This window comes from Neolamprologus multifasciatus, chromosome 7 (assembly GCF_963576455.1).
Source record: "Neolamprologus multifasciatus chromosome 7, fNeoMul1.2, whole genome shotgun sequence".
Taxonomy (NCBI): Eukaryota; Metazoa; Chordata; class Actinopteri; order Cichliformes; family Cichlidae; genus Neolamprologus; species Neolamprologus multifasciatus.
The window spans coordinates 54,116,419-54,140,405 of record NC_140445.1 but is presented as its reverse complement, the minus strand read 5'-3'; the positions used below and the strand labels follow the sequence as shown (position 1 = coordinate 54,140,405).

The 23,987-nt window shown below is 38.3% G+C and overlaps 3 protein-coding genes across 8 annotated transcripts; 1 reads left to right on the top strand and 2 right to left on the bottom strand.

Moving 5' to 3' along the window:
* Positions 1-171: 171 nt before the first annotated feature.
* Positions 172-12,065, bottom strand: ppcdc (phosphopantothenoylcysteine decarboxylase). 3 transcript variants are annotated; one of them, XR_014875033.1, is made up of 6 exons: positions 11,853-12,065; positions 9,679-9,774; positions 9,212-9,340; positions 8,956-9,124; positions 5,689-5,878; positions 172-3,765 (listed from the first exon to the last, which is right to left on the bottom strand). XR_014875033.1 is itself a non-coding variant. In XM_085165973.1 (5 exons), the coding sequence occupies exons 1-5, from the start codon at positions 11,976-11,978 to the stop codon at positions 5,790-5,792; spliced, it is 609 nt and encodes a 202-aa protein (XP_085022099.1). In that variant the 5' UTR covers positions 11,979-12,065; the 3' UTR covers positions 3,979-5,789. The 3 variants fall into 3 exon arrangements, 1 of the variants encoding a protein (XP_085022099.1); XR_014875032.1 differs by lacking the exon at positions 172-3,765 and adding an exon at positions 3,979-4,696; XM_085165973.1 differs by lacking the exon at positions 172-3,765 and having other exon boundaries at positions 3,979-5,878.
* Positions 12,066-12,127: 62 nt separating this feature from the next.
* On the top strand, positions 12,128-15,891 carry hacd3 (3-hydroxyacyl-CoA dehydratase 3). Of its 2 annotated transcripts, none has more exons than XM_085165972.1 (11): positions 12,128-12,353; positions 13,118-13,160; positions 13,258-13,331; positions 13,464-13,628; positions 13,760-13,802; positions 13,908-14,018; positions 14,110-14,237; positions 14,322-14,434; positions 14,731-14,837; positions 14,934-15,065; positions 15,168-15,891. In XM_085165972.1, the coding sequence occupies exons 1-11, from the start codon at positions 12,276-12,278 to the stop codon at positions 15,242-15,244; spliced, it is 1,071 nt and encodes a 356-aa protein (XP_085022098.1). In that variant the 5' UTR covers positions 12,128-12,275; the 3' UTR covers positions 15,245-15,891. The 2 variants fall into 2 exon arrangements, with proteins under 2 accessions (XP_085022098.1, XP_085022097.1); XM_085165971.1 differs by having other exon boundaries at positions 12,129-12,353; positions 13,760-13,805.
* On the bottom strand, positions 15,514-22,426 carry ints14 (integrator complex subunit 14). Of its 3 annotated transcripts, none has more exons than XM_085165969.1 (12): positions 22,329-22,426; positions 21,772-22,091; positions 21,554-21,661; positions 21,243-21,398; positions 20,145-20,263; positions 19,899-20,041; positions 19,191-19,283; positions 18,527-18,671; positions 18,283-18,416; positions 17,794-17,912; positions 16,417-16,482; positions 15,514-16,316 (listed from the first exon to the last, which is right to left on the bottom strand). In XM_085165969.1, the coding sequence occupies exons 2-12, from the start codon at positions 21,991-21,993 to the stop codon at positions 16,083-16,085; spliced, it is 1,539 nt and encodes a 512-aa protein (XP_085022095.1). In that variant the 5' UTR covers positions 21,994-22,091; positions 22,329-22,426; the 3' UTR covers positions 15,514-16,082. The 3 variants fall into 3 exon arrangements, with proteins under 3 accessions (XP_085022095.1, XP_085022094.1, XP_085022093.1); XM_085165968.1 differs by having other exon boundaries at positions 22,193-22,424; XM_085165967.1 differs by having other exon boundaries at positions 21,772-22,424.
* Between the last annotated feature and the right edge of the window lie 1,561 nt (positions 22,427-23,987).

Sequence of the window (23,987 nt, the reverse complement as noted above, 5' to 3'; positions counted from 1 at the left end):
TCAACCGTGTAGTGGCACAGAAGACGCCTAAGGTTGGGAACATACATATCTGCAACAATAAAACTGGTTTAAAGACATCCCACTGATGTCAAAATAAACTGTTTTTCCGATTAGACTTATTATGGCAGGATGCATGTATTCTCAGAAATTAAAATAAATAAATATATGACTTGACACAAAGAGAATCCAATATATGTAAATAGCGGCATCTAAAAGAAGCGTTTATGGCAGAGGATTGCATGTGTCGATCTCATCCTAATAAAGTTAATGGTTTACTATAATTGACCAAAGTTAAATTCAGGTCAGCCATTACCCCGGGCAGACTTTTTTTTTAAAAAATTTCTTGTCATTACTCATGACTGGCATTTTACCTTTCAATCTAATCAAATGTTTTTTAATATAATAAATTTCTATTATATATTGCACACCTAAATTCTTACACTCTCCACTGATTTGACATCTGGATGAGCACATGTCTTGTTGCACTTGCATCATGTCCCTCTTCACCTGTGAGCCAAAGTCTAATTTATGTGTCCCATGGGGGTGCCACAGTTTAGTCTAGACAAGTTGGTTGCTTCCACAAGTCCAAGGGGGGTTTCACAGGTACAAAGATGCTCATCAAGGAGCATCTTTATACCTGATGTGAGGAATGATCCCCCCCCCCCCCCCATGGATAATTCCTCAGATCTTCCCGTTTCCTGTTACTATGGCATTACAGCTCTGGGGTAACCAACACAAGCCATCAAGGCAACTCACACATCATCAAACATACAAGGCAACAAAAAAGGGAATATTAAACATATACAGTACATAGCTTTGGGACGAGACATGTGATAGACATGTAAAGCTAGACATGAAAAGCATGTTTATAAATAGGTCAGAAATAACTTAGACACTTTTAGAACAACTGCTGGGAGCCAAGTCTGTAAATGATTGCACAGGATGAAAAGATACTGATTGATTTGATCATGTTTTTATTTAAAGAGGCCCAAACGGCTGCCCCTTTATAACAGATAGCTCCGCACAAATTAACTTGCAGTGGAATCTGCAGTTTTGTATTTGTAGTGGGAATTTCCCCGTGTGAGACCTCCCTGTTTTAAATATGCATACATATACAGATATGAATGTTTTAAGATAGAGAATTTCAGTGAAGGCTTTACCAACATGGGTCACGTTTTCTTTACAAAAGGGTTGTATCCCAGATGAAAGAAGGTATACAAAGAAAGCAATAAATGCATCAGCAGTGCGTGGTTGACTCAAATCCAGAAGCGTGTGGGAAATGCTGACTAATTCTTAACTAGTCCAAGTCAGATTATAAAACAGATTACAGCCTTTCCAGGTTTGTGGTCTGTAAGAGAGATTTTAGAGTAAATGCCAAAGCCACCACACACTGTGATTGACATAAGATGTACATCTATAAATTTATCTGCGTGTAAAGTGTAGGAAAGTGTGCATAAATAATACAAAATATTATTTATGCACGTAAAACACACTCCTGAGTGAATGCGCATGGTGTTTACCACTTTTAAGCATCTCAGAGTGGGTAAAGCAAGCTGTGGTGACACAGGGAGCAGAGCAGGTGATCTCTCAGGATGCAGTTTCTGATGAAACACGCTTAAACATTCCCAGAGGTCACAAACACACACTGAGCCTAGAGACTGCTTGGGTTGCATCAGACACTCGTGTCAGATGTGTTAGTGAAAGTGCATACATATTGACACACAGCCTCACCCTATACTGTGTTGACAGGAAATTTGTGGCAGGAGTCATATGATGTTTAAGTGATATTTTTTCTCCTAATGAGACAGTTAACCTGTGTAATTCTGATACATCACAGCAAAGACAACACTCAGCTTTCAGTAGACAACTACAAAAATGAATCCACATTTTAATAGCTATAGTAACAGGATTAAAGTAACTGAAGTTATGATTGTGTCTACAGTTAATATAACTGTGGTAAAGTTAAATGTTTAAGGTTATGCTTAAATATGTCCCACATATACACTCCCAGCAAGAAATAAATATGGCTTAGGTACATTGGACCTTTTAAACTCAATGAACTGCAAATGTATTTTTATAGCCCCAGGACATTTTAAAACCTCGCTATCATGATGTTTCAAATCGCTCCAGTTTCTGATCCTTCTGGTTTTAAGATTTGCGGACTTGTTATTCTTGCATGCTAGTTTGTCTACTTATGTCTCATGTTTGCAGATGTCTATCTGATTAAATACGGCTGCTATTATATGAAGGGAAGTACTGATTCATTTTAAAAGGTTTGACCTTACTTTGAACTAAAATTGTACTAATACCAGTTAGTTGACTAATCTTTTAAGTAACTGATACAGCTAGAGTTTAACTGTTCATCACTGCTGAAATATGACAACACACTGAGCCGGTATGTTGCAGTCACTTTCTTGCTGACGGTATCGTGTGTACTTACAGAAACTCCTCGGTTTCACCGGCGAATTCTTGCAAATAACACAATAGGTTCAATTGATTGTGATATTTGGGAGCTATCTTTAGTTAAGCATGTGTTAAACTGGCAGCTGGGAAAAAAAAACGTTTTTGCAAGTGCAACTTTGGCCATTTCATATCACCTATCTGAAGTTTTCATGATCTGCACCCAGTTCTTAGAACACACTGTTCATTCCCATTAAGCACACCTGCAAGCTGCATGCTCCCCCACAGTGATATCAAGGCCAGGATGACACTCCCCTTGTCAGAATGGCTGATGTAATATTTCTCTAGCCTCATTAACAGAATCAGCCAGCAGCCAATAGCAGCAGGACAGGTTATGGCTCAGGGAAGGATGCTTTTCATTTGGGGAGCCATTCACATCGCTCCATGTGCTGCAACCTCGACAGCTCAACAGTAACAATCCCCTCAGTTATTTGCAAGCCAAATTTCTCTCCAGTCCAACTGGATTTGGAGGAAGCAGGAAAAAAGTACGATAAAATATTACCCTCTACACAGCCTAGAAAAGTTAAAATAAACAGAACAAAAATGCACACACACAAAACACGCAGCATGCAGCTGCAAATTTAGAAGAGAGGGTTTCTCTTCAGTAGAGACGGGAGGTATTAATGCTAAAGAGACAAGTTCAGTTTGATGACAAAGAAATAAAGAGACTTCCTAGTGCTGTGTGACCAGGAAAATTTGAGCAGTTCAAAATAACCCCATAGATCTTTAAGGTAATGGGGGAAAAAAACAAAACATAAAATGATAAACATAATGTACAGCATGACGTGGCTGACTTAGATTGCAATACAAAGTATTCTGATCTCTTAAATGGGGGGTAGGCCTACTTGTCCCAACATAACACTACTCCAGACAACTGCCACCTGCCAGGTGCACTTTCAGTTTATTACAAGTAAGACAGTTGTGTACCGTCTGTTTTCTCTGGACACAATCCAGACCTGGATGTTTCACTTTGTTAGGAGACAGAAGGCTTTCACACAGATAAACATGTCGTACACTAATGCGATCCATGGGTTTCGTCACTCTTGCCCTTTGGACATCTTGTAAAAGCATTTGGGGAAGTGGTTCTAAAAAGATCAAACCATCTTAAAGCAAACAAAGAAAATTTCCAAAAATGCACAAACAAAATGAGGATGTATCGTTGTTACCAAGTCAAGGATTTCCGTATCATGACAGTTTTATTTTATGTGGTTCTGCAGTAAAACCAGTCTGTCAAACTGCCTGGTGGGAAAAGAGTTTCTGTTGCCTTGTGTCAGATAATTAATCCCAGAGGCACCAGGACAGCATCTATAGAATGAAATAAGAAGGATGTTGTTCACACTATAATGTATGACATGGCCAGAACATGGATTTAATGACTTTTTGTTTCATGCAATGCTTTTATACTCATTTGCAATTCTATATTTTTCCTTTTGTCATGGTTCCCCATATGACCATCTAAAGGATCTCTCACTAATATCATACAGAGCCCAGAACAGAAAAATGCAGTCTGAATCAGCATTATATTTTATCATTTATTTTATATACATTACACACATAACACTTTAAAGAAATATAAACATCCGAATATGAACAACCATATGAACAACCAAGCTTACATATACACACCATGGGCATGAATATTATGGTAATTTTGGGCTTTTTATTATTTTAAAAATTCCCAGAGTGGAATGATTGTTCACCACTCATCTTCAGTGACTTTAAAAAACAAAAAAACAAGAATTCATTTTGGATTGTCTCTTATCCACACAGGGTCAAAATATAAATGCAGGCTTAATATATACATACACTTACTTACATTTTTTAATAATTGGTGCTGAAGGTTCTACAGTGTCTTAGGTCGACAAAGCCAAGGTCTAATAACTCGTTGTTAGCGACTGATTACATGTGAACAAGCCTTCTGGAAAAAAGTTTTATGGTCAAAGATGTGACAAAGATTGAGACAATAAAGAGTATGTTTGGAGGAGCACAGATGTGGCTTTCAAAGGACAAACACTGTAGCAACTGTCAAGCATGGTGGTGGTAAGCATGGTGGTGGTAGCAGCATGCTCTAGGGCTGTTTTGCTTCCAGCAATACTGGCAGAATATTAAAGGAGGAGGACTACCTCCAAATTCGTCAACTTTTTCTCAAATCAAGAGCTGGACAGGACAACAATCCAAAAACTAAACCTGGTTTTGGAATAGATAAAGCAAGCTTCAGGAATCACCTTCCCCGACCCTAATTAAAAGGAAAACAACCAGAGTTAGAAATTCTCATGCACCCAATTCTTGTTGGGTTTTTTTTAAGTCATTAAAGACACATCCTGTATGTCTGATATGATTGATTATGCTCAATAATCAATCCTGGAAAAAGGACACTTCAAAGAACTAATTAAAACCCATAGAAAACCCCAAATTACAACGGCTTTCATGAATCTGATGGGAATACGTGACTGAAATTTTAACTTGTTGCACTTTTGTCTCTTTACCTTTGATAATGACAAAATTTTCAGTTCCTTTTGCAAAGAAACAAAATGTATAATCACACATTTTACAGCTTGGAGTATAAATAAGGCCTTTTTAACAGGTATATTATTAGATGTTCATTTAGGGTGATACTTAGCAAACAGTAATGTGGCAATGTCGCAGTTTGCATTATCCTTATATCTACATCGGAATACGTCAGCTAACATTAAACAAAAAGAATAAACAATCAAAGGTAAATTCAGAGGCAAGCCTTTCCAGGAAAAACAAGTCGAGCACATCGTAAACAGGCTCAAACTGTCTGTTCAAGTCAGGAAAAAATGCATAATACAAAATGCACTTTCATGTCATCTCTGAGAGATGCAGCTTTTATCTTTTATGTTACTTGGGATACCAAATAATGTGTTACTATCTAAACAAAATAAATATATAAAAAAAAACAACACAAAACTGTTTAAAATGTACCTCAAAAAACTGATGGTGACAGCTAAAAATTAATGTCTCACACTACCAACTTTTTTGTTTTTAACCTCTGGGCTGATCAGGCTCCAGAGGTGATATGATGGGAATTAATGTTGAAAAAGTCAATGCACGTCTTTGAAACGTAAAGCCGCTGTGCCCCAACAGGTTTAATAATACCAAAAGAAGATTTAGAGAGATGTCAGTCATGATGTTCTGGACACACCCACACATTCTAAGAAGCGAATTTATGAAGTAAAACAGGTGAAAGCAAGTAAATGAGTTTACCATGGGTGTGTGGACCGTGGCAGTTTGACAAATCCATCAACAAGGCATACTGTTTGTTTTGCTTTGGCCTTTGGTGTTTGCTTGGATGTACAATATGACGTTCATGCCTCCAAAGATGACTCATCTGGTTTCTGAAGATACTCTTTGACAAGACTGACAATAGTCGATACTTCTGCCATGGCACCTTTACCTATGGAAAAACAAAGAATTATGAGCTATACAAATGTCTTCTGCAGAAAACTATAAATCAGTCAGTGCCTGAAGGAAAATACAAAGAAGACATGTACACAATTGCAATGCAAATGCTCATGCACATTCTTCACATTCATAAATACACTACACTCAAGCTGTTTGCATATAAATCTGAGCTAAACCCCACCGATGCATCAAAAAGACAGCACTATTAGCAACAAAGCTCATAGGCACAGCTCCTCCATTTTATTTATTCTTTTATAACACTTTATGCAGCACGTCTCCAAAATAGATGAATTGATTAGAGCATTATTTTTGAAGCTTTAACTGTATCCATGTGTACATCTGCACATGTTTGTGCCAATAAAAAATGATTAGTCATTAGATTAATGTACCAAGGTCAACTGTATGAATTGACATAGTATCAATCAATGTCTTAAACTGAGTTATACAATCTAGGTGACACTTCATTAAACTTCATTACTTTTCCACTACACAGAAAGTGGTTTACAAAGCCAAATTGTAAACATGACATTAAAAAGTCCAGTGTTAGATATCCTTGAATAACATTGTGAAGGGAAGTTGTTCCCACTGAATCTATGTCTAGCCTTTTGTCTTCTGTCCAACTTTCTTTGCACTTGCTATAAGACGAAGTCATTAAAATGAGTACTTTCAGTTCCTTATATTAGCACTTTCTATGCTTATTTATACTTTCCTGTACTCTTAGTGGATGTTAATAGGAAACTTCTTTTGACTTAGCTGAAAACACAGCTTAATAAACGGCAGCCTAGGGCAACTAGAAGCAGGATAATCAATACTTACCATGGACTATAGTTATATATATTAGGTTATATTAAAGGTGGACACTGCAGCTGTGGACAGTGTTTTTTCCAGAAATAATTTCTCAGAATAAAGTAGTCGACACAGTTGCTTCAGATATAGATTTAGCAGATGCAGCAGCCTCACACAGCATGTTGAATATGAACGCTAAGTATCAGCAGTGCTGTCAGCATTGGTATCCAGCCATCCAAGCATTTTAGGAGATAAGCTCCAGTTAGCAAAAAACAACAAATGAAATGAAGAAAAATGAAATGAACTGAAGTTGTGAAGAGTTAAGTAGATAAAATGGTAGCACCTTATACAAAAATAGACCATGCAACACAAGTTTTTGCATTTACAAATCGCACCATAAGTCTTAAAGCACATGAACTACAAGTATATGATGCCAACTTTAGAACTTGGACGATCTATACATTTCACTTGGTTGCTATTTATGCTATAACAGTCTACTGCTTTAGAGTGCATGTTTGATCACAACAACACACGCAACACAAAAAGTAGCTTCTACCAGAGCCACAGAAAATGGTGTCAAATACGTGTAGCATTTTCCATCAAGGCCTATTCATTTTTATCTAGTGGTGAGTTTGAGTGCTGGGTTATTCTTGAAACTACCTGCGTTGTAATTCAATTCAATTCAATTTTATTTATATAGCGCCAAATCACAACAAAAGTCGCCTCAAGGCGCTTCATAGATACAGAGAAAAACCTAACAATCATATGACCCCCTATGAGCAAGCACTTTGGCAATAGTGGGAAGGAAAAACTCCCTTTTAACAGGAAGAAACCTCCAGCAGAACCAGGCTCAGGGAGGGGCGGCCATCTGCTGCGAACGGTTGGGGTGAGAGAAGGAAGACATGCCATGTCATCCTAGTAAATCTAAACACTGGTAAGATGTTCACATAGTTTGTCCAAGTCTCTTAATACTTTGCTTAGCCACATGACAGAATGAAAAACAAGTTCTTGATACAAAAAAAGGAAGGAGGCAGTTTTAGATGTTCTTGGATAATCCCTTTGTACCATAATTATGCCTTAAGTACAGTGTCTTTGGAAAGGAACTGAAATATGCCTCTTGTAGGTAACTTACTATGTCAAGGTATATGTGACACAGTTTAACAGTGAGCACTAAGCAGGTTGATATGACCTCACACACAGCTGGCTACTGTGCCTGGTAATTAAGAGCAATTCAAGAGCCACTTTAATCTAAAATCATCCTTGGGATAAGTCACCTTATCAGAAAAAAAGGAAGCATGTGGCATGTGATTTGGAATAAGGTCTGTTTACCTATAGCAGCTAATAGTCACAGTGTGCTGGTACATAGTGTACTTTTTACAGCCACAGGACACTGAAATCAACACAACTGGTGAAGGAGAATTTGTGTTAAGGAAGAAGGTAGAAAAACTAGCCTTTGAAACTATTTTTTTTAAGGTGAGATTTAACCTCTTGTTTTATCTGCCTGTGATGCTGTGTGTCACCTGGTCTAATCACTGTTACATGCCACTCTCCTTATTCACCTTTGGACCCCTGATGTCATATGATTTACTCAGTACTGTCACGTTTCTTGCCTGCGCAGTTCAAGTAGTGTTTGCTCCTGCTATATACTATACTATATATAAAAGGAAGACGTAACCCATATTCATCCTTAAAGAGGCTTTTTTTTTCTTAAAAACTGCCAGCAGGGGGGAATTTCCCCTGACTGCAAAAAGTAGTCCAATCATATAGACGTGCATGAGTTTTTATACTCCAGGTGAAGACACCTGGAGTATAAAAAAAACATAATGGCAAATTTATGAGCTACAGATATAGTTACAGGTTTACAGTAAAATAAATAAATAAATAAATAAATAAATAAATAAATGAATGAATGAATGAATGAATAAATAAATAAATAAAGACAAAGTCCAAGATGGGTGTAGTAAAATAAGTCACTGGCTCCGTGGCATGTGTGAATATTAATCTCCAGCTATTTTAAAGCCATAATAATCACGTCAGTCTTTTTTTAAGGAAATTGTAAGATACTCACTTGAGTAAGGCTCACAAATGTGAGAATATGATGTCTGCTGTTGCATAATTCTAAGTCTAATTTTTTTTTTTTTTTTTTTTTTGGGGGGGGGGGGGTCTATTAACCACATGTGTAATAAAATATGTAAATATTTTTCAATTTCCTACGATCTGAGAGTCTAAGTAAATATCAGCAAAGGTTAAATATATTTAGTTCCTCCTCATATTAAAACTTACCGTCATCTCCACACACTAGCTTTTTGGCAACGCAGGGGATTTCCACATATCCAAACTCTTTCAGTCTGGATACCTGCTGGGCTGTAATAGGATGCAGCCACATAGCTGTGTTCATTGCAGGGCAGAAGAGAAGAGGACGACTGGTATCCCAGGCTCTTACCACACACGTCTGAAATGACAAATACCTGGAAATCATTTCACAGAAATTCTGCAATAAATGATTATTTGCAAAATCTTTAGTGTTTCATCTTCTTACCAGCAGATTATCACAAATACCACTAGCAATCTTTCCAAGAGTGTTGGCATCAAGAGGGGCAATGACAAGTAGGTCTGCCCAACGCCTTAGCTCAATGTGTAGCACAGGGTCAGATCTCTGTTTCCACAGCTAAATGAGAGACATGCTGTTTGAAATGCATCCAGTTACACAGTCACATCTTCACTTCTGTCTGGAATGCATAAGTTAAACCAGTGTTTTTATGTCTCAGAATTCTCACAAGTAACTCCAGTGTTTTCAAGTTAATAATGGGCAACTCATACCACATTTCATTTTGCTCAGTATGGCACTGTACAGTATTCCTTCACCTATTTTATTTGAAGAGCCCAAGCTGACCTTCATATTGATTATATATGTCATGTTAATTTGTCTTTTCTATATATATAGCTATATATGTTTTCAGTGTAATAATGGCTACATTAGAATATCATACTCGAGTTAGTTATTACCTCCCATTCATCCTTGTCACTGTAGATTTTGACTGAGACCTCAGCAGAATTATAGAAGTGCTTGGCATGATCTGTAGTGACGACTCGTACATCCACCTACAGCATGACAACATAAATGACATAAATGACAGTGACATTTTACTACTGCAGAAGAGATAGATAGATCGATAGATCGATCGATCGATCGATCGATAGATCGATAGATAGATAGATCGATAGATCGATAGATCGATCGATAGATCGATAGATCGATAGATAGATAGATAGATAGGGAAGGGGAAAAGGGAGGGAGACACACATCAGTAGTATGAATTTCCTGTTCCACCACATCCCATTTAAAATTGAGATCTGATGACTGTGGATGCCTGAAAGCCACTTGTGTACAATGGATTCACTGTCATGTTCACAAACCAGTTTAACATGATTTGAGCTTTATGACATGTTGGCATGCTGGAAGCAGCCATCAGAAGATGAGTACTCTGTGGTCAAAAATGATAGACATATTCATAAAATATTCTCAGGTAGGCTGTAATATTTAAATGATGACTTAAATGTACTAAGAGGCCTGGAGTGTGCCAAGACAATATCCCCCACAACATAACACCACCTTCAGCCTGAACAATTGACACATGGCTGGATTGGACCAAGTTTTATGATCTTTATGCCAATTTCCCACCCTACCATTTGAACATTTTTCCAAACTTCTGCTGTCCAATTTTGGTGAGTCTGTATGAACTGTAGCCTCATTTTTCAATGTCTAGCTGACAGGCATGGCACAGGGTGGGGTTTTGGCTAAGGTTTGATGAGTTATGCATTGAGAGATACTCTTCTAGTACCATGGTTGTAACATGAGGTTTTTGAATTACTCTCCTCTAACCCTGGATGTCACAAATGCATTTTCACCCAGAAAGCTGCCATTCACTGGACATTTTCTCTTTTTTGGGCTATTCTCTGTAAACCCTAGAGATGATTGAGTGGGAAAATACCAGTAGATCAGCTGTTCCTGAAATACTCAGAACAACCTGTTTGCGGCCCACAAACATGCCAGGTTCAAAGTCACTTAAATCACCTTTCATTGCCATTTGGATGTTCAGATGAAGTTAAGCAGGTAATCTTGACCATATCTACATGCCTAAATGCTTGAGTTGCTGCCATGGGATTGGCTAAATAGATATTTGCATTAAAAAGCAGCTTAATTGGTGTACCTAACAAAGTAGCCAGTGAGTGCAGATAGAGTCTACATTGGTATGAATTTCTGTTTACTCTAAGTTTTTACATTATTATAGAGTATTTTTAAACAACTGTAGGCATTTGATTGCCTTTACCACTAGTATGCTTGAATTAATTCATCAATTGTTTTCTAATTAGCAGGGCTTGAGCAGGTGAAGTGTTCATTCTTTCTCAAGTAAATAAATATGTCATACTAGTTGTTACAGAGAAGATTTTCCTACAACTGACTGTTTAATTAAAAAAAAGAATGATGTTTACAAGACATTACTGCTTCCAGTGACATCCGTGATCCCACATCCTTTTGTTGGAAATTAAATTGACTGATTGGGGCATTATGTCTCTCTGCTCCATGGGATGTGCATCCATGCATATTCTTGCATGTTAAACTCAAATGAAGCAATTATTCTTAGTTTGACAGGCCAAATATTTCTCTCTACAGGTATTAGCTATTACACATACAATTTAAAATTATTTGCATTGCTATGCAAACGCATAGCTTCATCACCCTGTTTACTACAAAAGTCCTAACACACTTTATTTAGTATATTGCAAAACCTTTCCCACACTAATACACTAAAACACTGTGATATATTATCCCCGTTTAACATTTACGTCTTCAAATGTCGTTTTCTCTATTTTCATGGACGACCGTTGTGGTTTTTAATTAACATGCAGATATTGCTGGCTCAGATTTGTTCTGTTTATCAGTCTAAGGCTTTTTTTTCTGCGACTGGATAAAAGAGCTATAATAACTAGAATATACTGCGTTTGTAGCGATGCTGCCTAACATCCCCATCTTGCGGTAAAGGTAAGCTTATGCGTATTTTGCCACTTAGATAAACAATAAATGTATATAGGTGCTTGTGCTATTATTTGCTAACTATGTACGGGGAAAATAGAAACATTCATGATATGCAAACATTAATTAATATGAAGCAGCTCACCCCGGAGAGTTCAAGAAGCTGGGAGACCAAAAGAGGCAGTTTCAAGGCTGCAACGCTTCCTGTCACTCCAACAAGGACATTAAATGTCCCGGAAGTTTTCAACAAATCAGTTTTTAAACTTGACATGTGGTCGTCTTCCTGCCTGTCAGCCTACAGCCAAAAGAAAAATGAGACAAGCTGTCGCGTTCCTGTGACACTTCCGTAAATATTCACTTAGCCAATCAGGGAAGAGCACGTCTAACGTTTGTGCCTCCTGCACGAGCGCGTCTCAGCACTGATCAGTGGAGAGCGCGCACGTTCGAAGAATATTCTGGGTAATTGCTAAAGTCCTTCCAGGGCAGCTAGCATGAAGCGTGGAGCGTTCATTCATTGTCTGCCTCACTGATATTTGCCCGATTAAAAAAACAGATCAAAAACGCAATAATGGCACTCACACCTCTTGTTTATTGGGCTCAACGCCATGAAGACATTTACCTGCGAGTTGAGCTGACAGATGTTCAGGTGAGAGTCCCTCCTGCAGTTGCTTGTCACGGGCAAAACGCTTTAGCATGGTTCTGACTTTTTTTTTTTTTTTAAACATTGTTTTTGGGCCTCTGATGGTAAATGGGAAGCAATGCAAATACAGACGAAAGGTTCCTGTAAACGTTATCCTGCTGGATAGCTGTACTATTTGCATACTGTATGAGAACTGAGATCTCTTATCTGATAACTGTTCCATACAAAGCTCTCTGTTGAGGCCCTTCGTTCATTATGTGGTACGTCTAAAGCCACACAACCTGTTCGAACCTGTTTTTAAAACCTGTTGATTTTAAGAATATTCGTGTTAACAGTTAATCACATGGGTGAAAAGTCCTAAAAATACCTGTTGGAACTACTCGGAAGGCGGGGTGGGTGGGGGTGGTAGCATCGTTCACACGCGGCGCTCGTGGGGTTATGTGTGAGGGACAGGTCAGTGTTGTTACACACATGATATCACATCATCCCATACTACATGCTACAGGAGGGCCTCTCAGCACTCGTTTTTTTCTTCTTTTTATAGCACTTAACTCTATTTCTGATCATGTAACAGAAGATTCAGGTTAGAGACTTTTTAAGCACTTATTTTACCTGGTAATTAAATATCCTATGTGTTTTGGAATATAGTTTGTCACGGTTATATTGTAGCATAAGATTAAGATCTTTGTTTCGGGTTTCTGTTAACAGGAAGTAAAAAAATTCTTGATCTAGCGAGGAAGTATGCTTATCCTTTGCCTGTGTTTTTGCAGAATATTGACGTCCACGTGGATGAAAATGTCCTTCACTTTTCAGGTGACATGGATTCACGGATTTCATTTGCATTTGGTGATTAAAGACATATTTTTAAAAATATTTTTGTGGCATTTCATTTGTGATATCCTGTTTGTAGCCCAGGGGCATGGTGCAAAAGGACAAAATGAGTACAAGTTCAGCTTGGAGTTCCTCTTACCAGTAAAGCCACAGGTAGGCTGAGTAATTATATAATTTATCTTGTGGGATCAGAAATATATCTATAGACAGAATAACTATAAGATTGCTCTTAAATCCTTTCCTTTCTGTGGTTTTCCTGTTTGTGCTCATTGCGTGAACCTGTAGGTCAGCTACAAGTCCACACAGCGGCAGGTGAACATTATAGTGCACAAAATACAGCGAGGTTGGTGGGAAAGGCTGACTGTCCAGGAGCGTAAACCTGTCTTCCTGGCACCGGACTTTGATCGCTGGCTGGACGAGTCAGACGCTGAGATGGAAATCAGAGAAAAGGTAAGAGTACAACTTGGCATTTGACAATTGTTACTAAATGACACTCGCAGATAAAGATTAAAAAATGTCAGTATGACTATAATAATTGATTAAAGACTCTACTATTTTAATTTTTTAAATACTTTTAAAAGGAGGAGAAAAAGAACAGGCTGAAGGCTTCAAGACAAAAAGAAGAAGGTGGGTGCACATAATATATTGCACTTGAACATTCTGTTTTATCAGATGGCTTTGAAAGGGAAACTGCTGATACTATTTTCCAATTTCTTTGAAATATTTCAGGGTTCGTCAGCCTGAAAACTGTGTTCTTGATTGTGTACAACCTGGTCCAGTTTCTTGGTTTTTCATGGATCTTTGTCAACATGACAGTGCGCCTGTTTATCATTGGCATAGGTGTGAAAATATATTACATAGGAGAAGCTGAAAGTGTCACTTGCTTCCCAGAAAACTGGTTAAAACATGTCCGTTCTAAAACTCTTTTCAGATTCCCTCTATGACACATTTCACACAATTTCGGATGTGATGTTCTTCTGCCAGATCCTGGCATCAGTAGAGGTCCTGAATGCTGCTTTTGGTGTAGTCAAGACAGGTGTTATACCAACTCTTATACAGGTATGGGATGTTTTTTATGCCTGAGTTCAAGTTTCCTAAAGTTACAGATTGAGCACCAATGCACATCTTTTGTTTGTGCACTAGGTGGTCGGAAGGAATTTTATCCTCTTCATCATTTTTGGTAGTCTGGAGGAAATGCACCACAAGCCAGTTGTGTTCTTTGTTTTCTATCTGTGGAGTGCTATTGAGATTTTTAGGCAAGTATGCATTTTCCTATTGTTTACAGTAAACAGTCATCTAGTGATATATAGTACAGCTTTAGCCAGTTTTATTTAAATAAAACTAAAATTGGATAAGATTTAGAGCTTTGCAAATGTTGGAACAGTTAGTTTTTGTTCGATTTTATTCACATTTCAGCCTTGAAACAGGCAAGTAGCAGTCGCATCTGAGCTATAATTTTATAAGAATGTGTAACTGTGGATGCAACTTTGTGTCATTTTATTTGGAGCATGACTTTTTTTTTTCCTTAACCAACATGCTCATCCTTTTTCAGGTATCCCTTTTACATGCTGGGCTGTTTCAATACAGAGTGGAAAACCCTCACTTGGCTGCGGTATACTGTCTGGATGCCACTGTATCCACTGGGTGTTTTAGCTGAAGGTAGGCTTTTTTTTTAAAACAAAATTTGATATAAAAAACATGTAAACATGTTTATAGACTCTTTTATATATACTCTTATCTCTCAATCCCACGTAGCTCTTGCAGTGATCCAGTCCATCCCCATCTTTGATGAATCTAAACTCTTCAGCATTCCTCTGACTAAAGTGATCGGCACCTCTGTCAGCTTCTCTTACTTCCTGTACATTTATCTTGTTCTCATGTTTTTGGGTGAGTCCCCACATGAACTGTCTCTCACATGACACATATATATTCTAACTTAACCACTGCTGCTCTGATATTAATCTTGGTTCTCCCTCCCCCCCACCAAAGGACTTTTTATCAACTTTCGCCACCTTTACAAGCAGAGGAAGAGGCGCTTCCGGACCAAAAAGAGGAAAGCAAATTGAGACTCAACACCAACAGCATTCCTTGAACACCTTTGCTGCCTGCTTATTCCTTGACATTTGTTTTTAATAATCATCATCCTTATGTCAAATTTATTATCAACTCAATTTTTGACAGCCTGTCCATATAAAAACTAAAATGACAATAGATGATGCAGTATTTCTGTCCTCATTGCACGAGCAAACTTATTGGTGACCAAGTTTGCACACATATACCGGTACATTTCCATAGCACCTGTGTGATAGTGCGCATCCCCCCCCCCCCCCCCCCCTTTAGTCTTGTTTTTCTCCCACGCAGCGCTATTTTGAGAAGCACTGATAAGAAAACCCTGTTATCATTTCATATTCAGTCACTGCCATATGTATAAAGAAAACAAGTCATCATTCCACATGACAAGCTCTTGGTTATAATTTCACAATTCCAAACCATTCCACAAAGCTCAGGGAAAAATAACCAGACTGCTAAAAAAAAAAAGTGTCCGTTGTGCTCAACAACAACCTTCAAGGAGCAATGTTAAATTGTAACAGGTTTTTTTCTGGCTGCTTTTTTTATTATTTGCACTTGAATTACGAATGCCAACATTAATAGCCGTTTACTCTGTTCTGTAAATGTGGCAGTTACTTGACAATGAATAAAAATCGAATTTTAATGTGGTTATTGTGTCAAAAGATTCCTACAAAGGAACATTTATAAAAACAAAACAATACTGAATCCCAAAGATGACTTCGTAAAATAATCCCGTGAACGTCTTTACAGGGTGTACACAACGCTGCACCACATTGGTCCACGCAGGCTGAGCCTATGATATTTTGAGTTCATTCATACAAATTCGGATGCGGCTCAGCTTGAGAAATCCGTGTGCATGGGAACAATGTTGTGATCAAAAGCAGCATACTGGGAGTCACCAGTGCTGGCTAGTTTAAGCTGCTGTGCAGCGTGGGAGAGCTGGAAAGCAGCATCAGGATGTGCCGAGTCTGGCAGCATGGTGCACTCTCTCTCCAGCAGATCGGCAACTCCCTTCAGGAGCTCCCAGAAACCAAAAGCCAAAGCAGCCTTGCGTAGACGGTTCAGCTCCTGTCAGAATCAAAATGAAAAAAAATAACATTTCATTTTTGGAAAAAAAACAAACATAGCTTTAAAAATTATAGTTTAGAGCCATTCCAGCTAATCTTACCTTATAGAAGGTCTGAGTTTTATCTGGCAGTTTCCTGGCATTCCTCAGGATCTTCTGGACATCAGTCTGTACAATGACAGCATAAAAAAACGAGTCAATGAATCAAAAGGGCCCTTAAATGTTTTGACCAATGAAATGTTTTTATATTCATTTTAGTGATTACGGCTTGAAAACCTGAAATCCAGTATCTCAATTAGTAGAATATTTATTAGTTGATCTGTATTGGAAATTGTTGGTTCACCATTTTGTTAAGTACAGAGTTAACATAGTCATCTACAAGATGATTTTAGAGTACTCTATGCGCAGATCTTCTGATAAGCTTCAGTGAGATGCAGATTTCCCCTTTTCAGCAGGAGTTAGCACACATTGCTAAATCTATGAGCAAATGGTTTGCTGACAATGTTATTACTGTGCATGACTAGCTAGCCAACTAATCTGATCTAAATGACAAAAAGAATCTGTGAGATAATGTCAGGAAGATGAGAAACACAGACAAGCTGCACTATCGGCCACTATCAAAGCAACCTGGGCTTCAGTGCAGATCACCTCCATGCCACGCCGCCTTGATAAATGATAAAAGCACTCAAACTAAGTGCTGAGTGTTTACATGAACTTTACAGTAGGTGGACATTTCTTTATTGTAAATCTTTTTTTGATTAAACCTAGGAAGCATTTTAATAATCTGAGACACTGGATTTCCGTTTTTAAATGAGCTATAAACCACAAGCCTCAAGATTTATATCAAATAGTAAATATTTCCTCATATTTTTAGGAAATATTTCACTTCATGTGTAATGATTATTGAATAAACTACAAAAACGAAAAACTTTTTGATGACATTTTCCTTTTTTTTAAGATTCACTAATATAAGATTACATAGTTGGTCATGTGAAGATTACTCTGAATGACGGACTCGGACTGACCTGAAGAATCAATATTTGTTCGATGGCGACAATATTGACAAAATCAAATACCTGAAATTCCTGGAGCAATTATTAATCACAGGAACAAGAATTTCAATAAATATTAACCAAGCTCTGCTGAAGAGAGTTCAAACAAAGTAGAGGCTTGCTGAGCCCACTGTAGAGGGAGTGAACAGAGCAGCCTCTGAGAAGCCAAGTAACTCATTAGTCAAGTACAAGAAATTAATCTGAAGGTATTTTGACAATTTTGCAAATAAGCCTTTTTTTTTTCTTTTCTTCTTCTTACACAGAAATGTCAGAAATTAATCGCTTTCTGGGTTTTTTAAAACACAGAAAGCAGTTCATTAAAAGAATATAATTGGATAAATTTATCACTGACATAAATGTATGAAATTTTTGTCTTTTCTCCAAACTTTCAAGAGAAAAATACTCTCACGCAGTAATTTTACTTCACCTGTAGTCCACTGGCCTTAATCCACACGGTCACATTCTGGGCATAGCTACGTTTCACCTGTGGTTGTACAGGAAATGGACTTTTACTGTCATCCTCTCCGTAGGGATTATCAGCCGCTTCTGTGACATGAGAAAGGTCACGGGACAACATAGTGAGGTCAGTCAATACACTGCATCATGAGACATGTGAGAAACCCAGGTGAAGTATTAACTACTTGATCGTGTACACAGTCTGTTGTTCTTTAGGACTTGTGCATGGGTCATTGTGTCACATGTTAAATAAAACACAGAGTTTCAGAATATCCCTAACATGGTTTGCAGCTTAATTTAAGCCACTGGGGGGAAAAAAGAAAAAGAAAAAAAGAATTTAAACACAGTGCACTTAGAAACCCCATATAATCTTTTGTAAACACAGAACTCTTCATATTTGCTCATTTGACCCTCATCTGCAATGAAACTTTGCATGGTGGAGAGATTAAAAAAAAGTCACCTGAGATTGGTCCCAAATGTGATATCTTGCCCAGCCAGGGCAGAGGCCCCGGACCGGGATCAAAAAGAGACATCATCAAGTTTGATTTCTTCTTGCTGTCTGCCTGGGAGTACAACATGCCGTACCACTCCGGCCTGAGGGGCAAAAAAGCAAACTACATATACAATTTGTTTGCATAATATAGCAGTCTTTATGGTGCAGGTTAATATAAAAGAGTTTATATAACAGCTCTGCTGCATCTCACCCCAGCTGGACCAGCGCCACCATGCCTTCAACCTTCAGACTTCCATGTAAAAGTACACAAAAATTGGGACTTTTGCCTGCCATCTGACTGGCAGAAGGTTCCTCCTCAAGCTCATCTGTGGTTCCGGTACCAACTTCATCCACATCTAAAATCAAGTACACATAATAACCTAAATCATAAATATTTGCTATTCTTTATTAATCAGAAAAAAATACTTGTTTTCATTTCTGCTGTTAGACAATTTTACTTACTTTTTTCTCATCTCTTCTATTAATGTTACTTTTAATCTTTTATATTACAGAATGAGAGCAATTTTTTAAAGAAGTACTGAAAGAAATTTGTGTGCATGACAAATAAAGGAAGCTCGAACCTCAAGGGATTTCCCAGCAGCTTTGCTCTTCCTTCCTATTTTGTTGGTTTCTTTTAGTCTGAGGCATTTCCTGATTCGTTCATTATCAACCTTATTTACTAAAATTGATTTGTTCTGCAACAGCAAACTCTAAAGTTCTTTTTTCTTTCTTTCTTAAGTGAGTTAACATAAAGCTGCTTAAACATTTGGGTGTTTACATCTAAATACGAGGAGTTGTGCACAAGCTGCAAAGCTAATATGTCACCAATCAGCATTTCTCTATAACTGGAACATAGCAAAAGTATTAAAACCAACCTTTGTTTACAGCAATAGGTAATACCAAGTGTCTGGATATGACAGGAGGACTTGCAATGTCAGCAATTTCAATGAAACCCACAATCTCCAAATCTGAAAGGCATATAAGAGAAGGATTTGTTTAAAAAAAAAAAATGAAGAATTTAAAGAGGATACAAAACACTAAACATATAAAGGCCAGTTTACATTGTGGAGGTCTGCTCTCAAAAACACATAGATGTAACACTGTCTGTGAAAGAAGTGCTTAAAGTTTACTTAAATAAGAACAGTGTGGAGGACAGACTGTTTGAATCACCAGACCAACAGGATGAAGTCAGAAACTGATTTTTCCTCCCCTAACCAGCCGTACTGAGTGGCACAATCAGCTCATGCAATCAGCTAAGTTTCTTAGCCCAGCACAAAAATGATCCCCTTAAACTGATTTTTAGTTTTAGTGTCTTTATTTTCCTTAGAGTTGTCGATTCTCTCACTAGTTAGCTAACGTAAAATAATGTAAGTCTACTAGCTGCCACCAGCCAACCACATGACGTCACGTTCCGTACTGACAGATTAAAACTTCAGCACTTATTTCTTAAATCCTGCTTCACAGTTACATCTATGTCAGTTTTTTAAAGTAAGGTTCCATGATGTAAATTAGCTTTTATGCATGTAATGTTTCATGACCTCTTTAAATTAAACTAATCATAAAATCTGAAGCCAGCTGAGTACCTGTACTAACAGTCCGGGGCATGGGCTCCACCTCTTCATCCATCACGACAGGCTCAGGTCGAGGGAAGACCTGAACATCTGAGGATAGATTCCCACAGTGCAAAACCGCATGGAAGGGAGAGTATACAAGATCGATCAGCTTCCTGGGGACATGCAGATATAGAATATGACCAAAGATGCCCTTACTAAACATATGAAAGAGGTTAAAATGTTTTTTGTGAATAATCTAAACAGTTACAGTAGTACCCAAACATGGTCTGTACACTCTTCATGCAAAGCGGTCCCTCCATAGTAAAGATTTGCCCATCCCCTCCACTAAGGCGAAGTAATTCCTCCAGGTTGTCCATGGCATCAGTCACCTGTAACTGAAATTACACAAGACAGTGGGTCTAACTTTTCAAAGCTGGGCTATTTAGCTAGATTAAGTTAAACTTTTACATATTTGCAATTTAATAGCAATTTCCACATTCTCAATTAGATTGATCATGCTTCCTGAAAGGGACTGACAGATGGAATAAATATAGATCTAGGGCTGAGACTGTGGTATGGGGAAGACTGGTGGTTGCTCCTGGGCCTCGCAGATTCCCAAGTATGAAAATGAGAACTAAGAACCTGAGTGAAGGAAGTAGCCATACAATAGTCATAGGACAGGGAGTGAATGAGGTGTGGTCCTCCTCCTAAAAAAAATCGCCATGAGAAACTTCCCGGGCACTTGGGATACAATAGCACAAAAACTTTAACTGATAAGTGCTGTGAGGTTATCTATAGCAAAATTTTGTCTGTTGATTCTGAAATGCTGACAGAGAAATCATTTTAAACCTTTAATCAAAGGTCACCTCATCTACAAATTTCATGACGATAAACATTTCACTCACATGTACTGTACCAGTGTACCTGCACATGTGATGTGACAATAAAAGTGATTTGATTTGATGAATACCTAATATTTAATGACATGCAGGGTTTTTCCCCGATTAAAAGTTGGTGACTATTTATAACCATGATTAGTGTGCATATAGTCAACACAAAAAGACTGTGCTATTTCACTTATACTTATAAGTTTATACATTTTATGTTATTTTTTTGCCATTTGAAAAATAAAATGTATTCAAATTTATTTTTTTAAATAACAGCTTTGTGAAGTAACAGCCTCTTTGTTGGAAGCCAAAATGTTTTATGTGCTGGAAAACTATAGTTTGAGTCTCTGAAGGTAGAAAACAACTGTCATACTGCTATCATCCTAAAATGTTCACAGAAATGTGTGATTTACAGGCGTCTAACACAGGCAATATGACCCTGTCCAGCTGCTTCTGGTATCATGTAACTGTAAGGATGGCTCAATACCTCCTCTGCATTGGCAATACACATGATGAACAGTTTGGTAGGAAAAGGGAAAGGAAGAGGAAATTTCTTGTCATCCCCACGTTGTTTCAGTGTTTGGAGGGAGTGGCGTAAAGACCCCTTCCCAATACCAAGGGATCCATCAGTAACCAGCACCACCTACAGGACATATGGAAGAAGTACATAAACATAACTCAGTATATGCACATATGGTTCAGATCACTACAGGAAAGCTATTCGACCAATAATAAGCAAAAAATAAATACAATAAATACAGAGGTGTGGCGATACTGAATAAAGTGTTAGCCAAATACCTGACAGGGGCAGGCACTACCCCACTCCTGCTGTACTACATTACTAACTCCATTTAGAGCTGCTTCAACACAGGTTTTGTCATAGTCTTCCAGGTTGCTCAGAGCCTCCTGTGCAGGAAAAAAAACAACATACGGTAATCCCAAAATCAGACCGCTTTTCAAGGAAACAAAATATACTTTGACTTTTCAGACAGATATGTCACATGAGCACACTTTACCTGCAATGCATTGTAGTCTCTGGTGAAAGGTACCAGGAGTTCCCACAGGGAAGAAAAGGCCATCAGCGACGTGAACTCCAAGCGGTAGTTTGAGGCCATGTGTTCAAACAACATATTGAGTCCGTGGACAGCCAGGTTCTTCCTCTGAAACTCTTCGATGCCATCCAATGACACTGGTCGTGTCATGGACAGAGACACATCCATTAACACCACAGTAGGCATGGCTCACCGCTTACAGATCCCAAATATGAAAACAGAAGTCCGCTGCAATGCTCCCACTAACGGTTTCCACTGCGTTGTCGTCGCTGAGGCGTATTTAGCTAGAACAACCAAATACACAGGCGCCGTCAGTAAAGATAAGGGAACATATGGTAACATCCGAACTGTTAGCTAATGTTGGCTAGTTGTTCGGCTAATTTACATTAGCATTCTGTAACGCTGCGGCAAACGAATGAAATGTTCCAGCTGCCATTTAACCAGAATTACATTATAACTATCCAAAACCCAAGATACAAAGTAAAGAAGCGGTATCAGAAAAAATAATTACTAAAACCTACGCGCCTTTCCGTTTTTACGCTAACTAAACAATGGTTATGGTGTACTGTGCACCAGCACTTCCGTCCGGCTGACATTAGTGTACACATCAGCCGATAGTTCCCGGGAGATAAAAACAAAAAAAACCATAACAACAACAATAATAGTAATAATAATGATAATGATGATAATAATAATGATCTGGCTGCAGACATAACTTTTTATCATCTAGAGATGCGGTCAGTCTTTTGGCGACTTGTTTTGCACAAAAGACGGGCCGATAAGCAACGCCCACTTTAATGCCCTGACCAGTAAAGATTTGGTAGACGCGTTTCAAGGTATCTACCCACATTTTCCGTGTTTTAATATTTTTAAATGTATTTTAGGTTTTCTGGACTCTGCTTTGATGATTAGTTTAAGATGAGACGCTACACATAATCCTATTATCAGGACCTAAAGTAGGTTCTAATGTTTATGGTGAAGACTTTTCCAGCGTCATGTCCTATAACTTGAACATTCCTTAGATGTCTGCCACTATGATTAAAAATTATAATATCTGTTTTGATTATCTGAATAGAACAGAACCTCCGAAAATATCCTCATCTGGTGCTGTATTTGAGTTGTAATTGCAAAACAGTTCCTAAACTTTTTGAAGAACCTTTTTTTTTTTTTTAGGTTTTGAAGTGGAAGTGGGAAGTGGGGACTTTTTTTGATTGATTTTTCAAAGAGAAAAATGAATTGTACAAGAGGGAAACGACTGCAGCTGATAAAGCTTCATTTTTTTTCTCTTTGGGACTCTCCTCTGTTCCCTCTGTCAGCTGACTGTCAGTGCCAGACCAGGTTTGCCTCAGAACGGAGAGGATTTCAGGGGGAAATTAACAAAGATACTTGAGGTGGAATCTCTCACTGCAAAGCATGATTATGATCCCCAAGATCAGACGCATGTGGTCGAGGATGTGGAAACAACCTCAGATTCCAAATACCCACCACTACCAAGTCTCTATTACTGCCAGTCACAAAAGGGTTTATCTCTGCAGCCTCTAAGCTTCCAAAAGAAATATCTACAGCAGCTCCAGCTCCTCCTGCACCGACCATCCTTCATGCTCATTATCCTCTAGATATCTTTTGGCTGGGTGATCCTTCACCTCATTGGGATCATTTACATGTTTGTGCTGCTGGCGATCTTGTGTGATGAATTCTTTGTTCCTGCTCTCAGGGTAATCAGGGACAAGTTAGCCATCTCCTATGATGTGGTAGGAGACACCTTCATGGCTGCTGGAATATCCGCCCCAAAGCTTTTGGGTTTCTTAATAGGAGTTTTCATCACCCATGACAATGTGGATTTTGGCACAGTTGCGGGCTCAGCAGTTTTCAATGTTTCCTTTGTGATTGGATTGTGTGCTTTGTTTTCTCGGCAAGTTCTCCACCTGTCCTGGTGGCCTCTATTAAGAAATGTGTCATTCTACATATTTGACCTCATCGTACTGATCATCTTCTTCCTGGACAATGTCATAATGTGGTGGGAGAGCATGATGCTGGTGGCTTGTTAAACTCTCTGTCATTTTCATGAAGTTTAACATGCATATAGAGCACAAACTCAAGACCAAACTCCACAAACACAAGAGCATTTTTAAAGCTATTGCTGCAGAGGAACCTGACAAGGTAAGCTCTCCTTTTCAGAG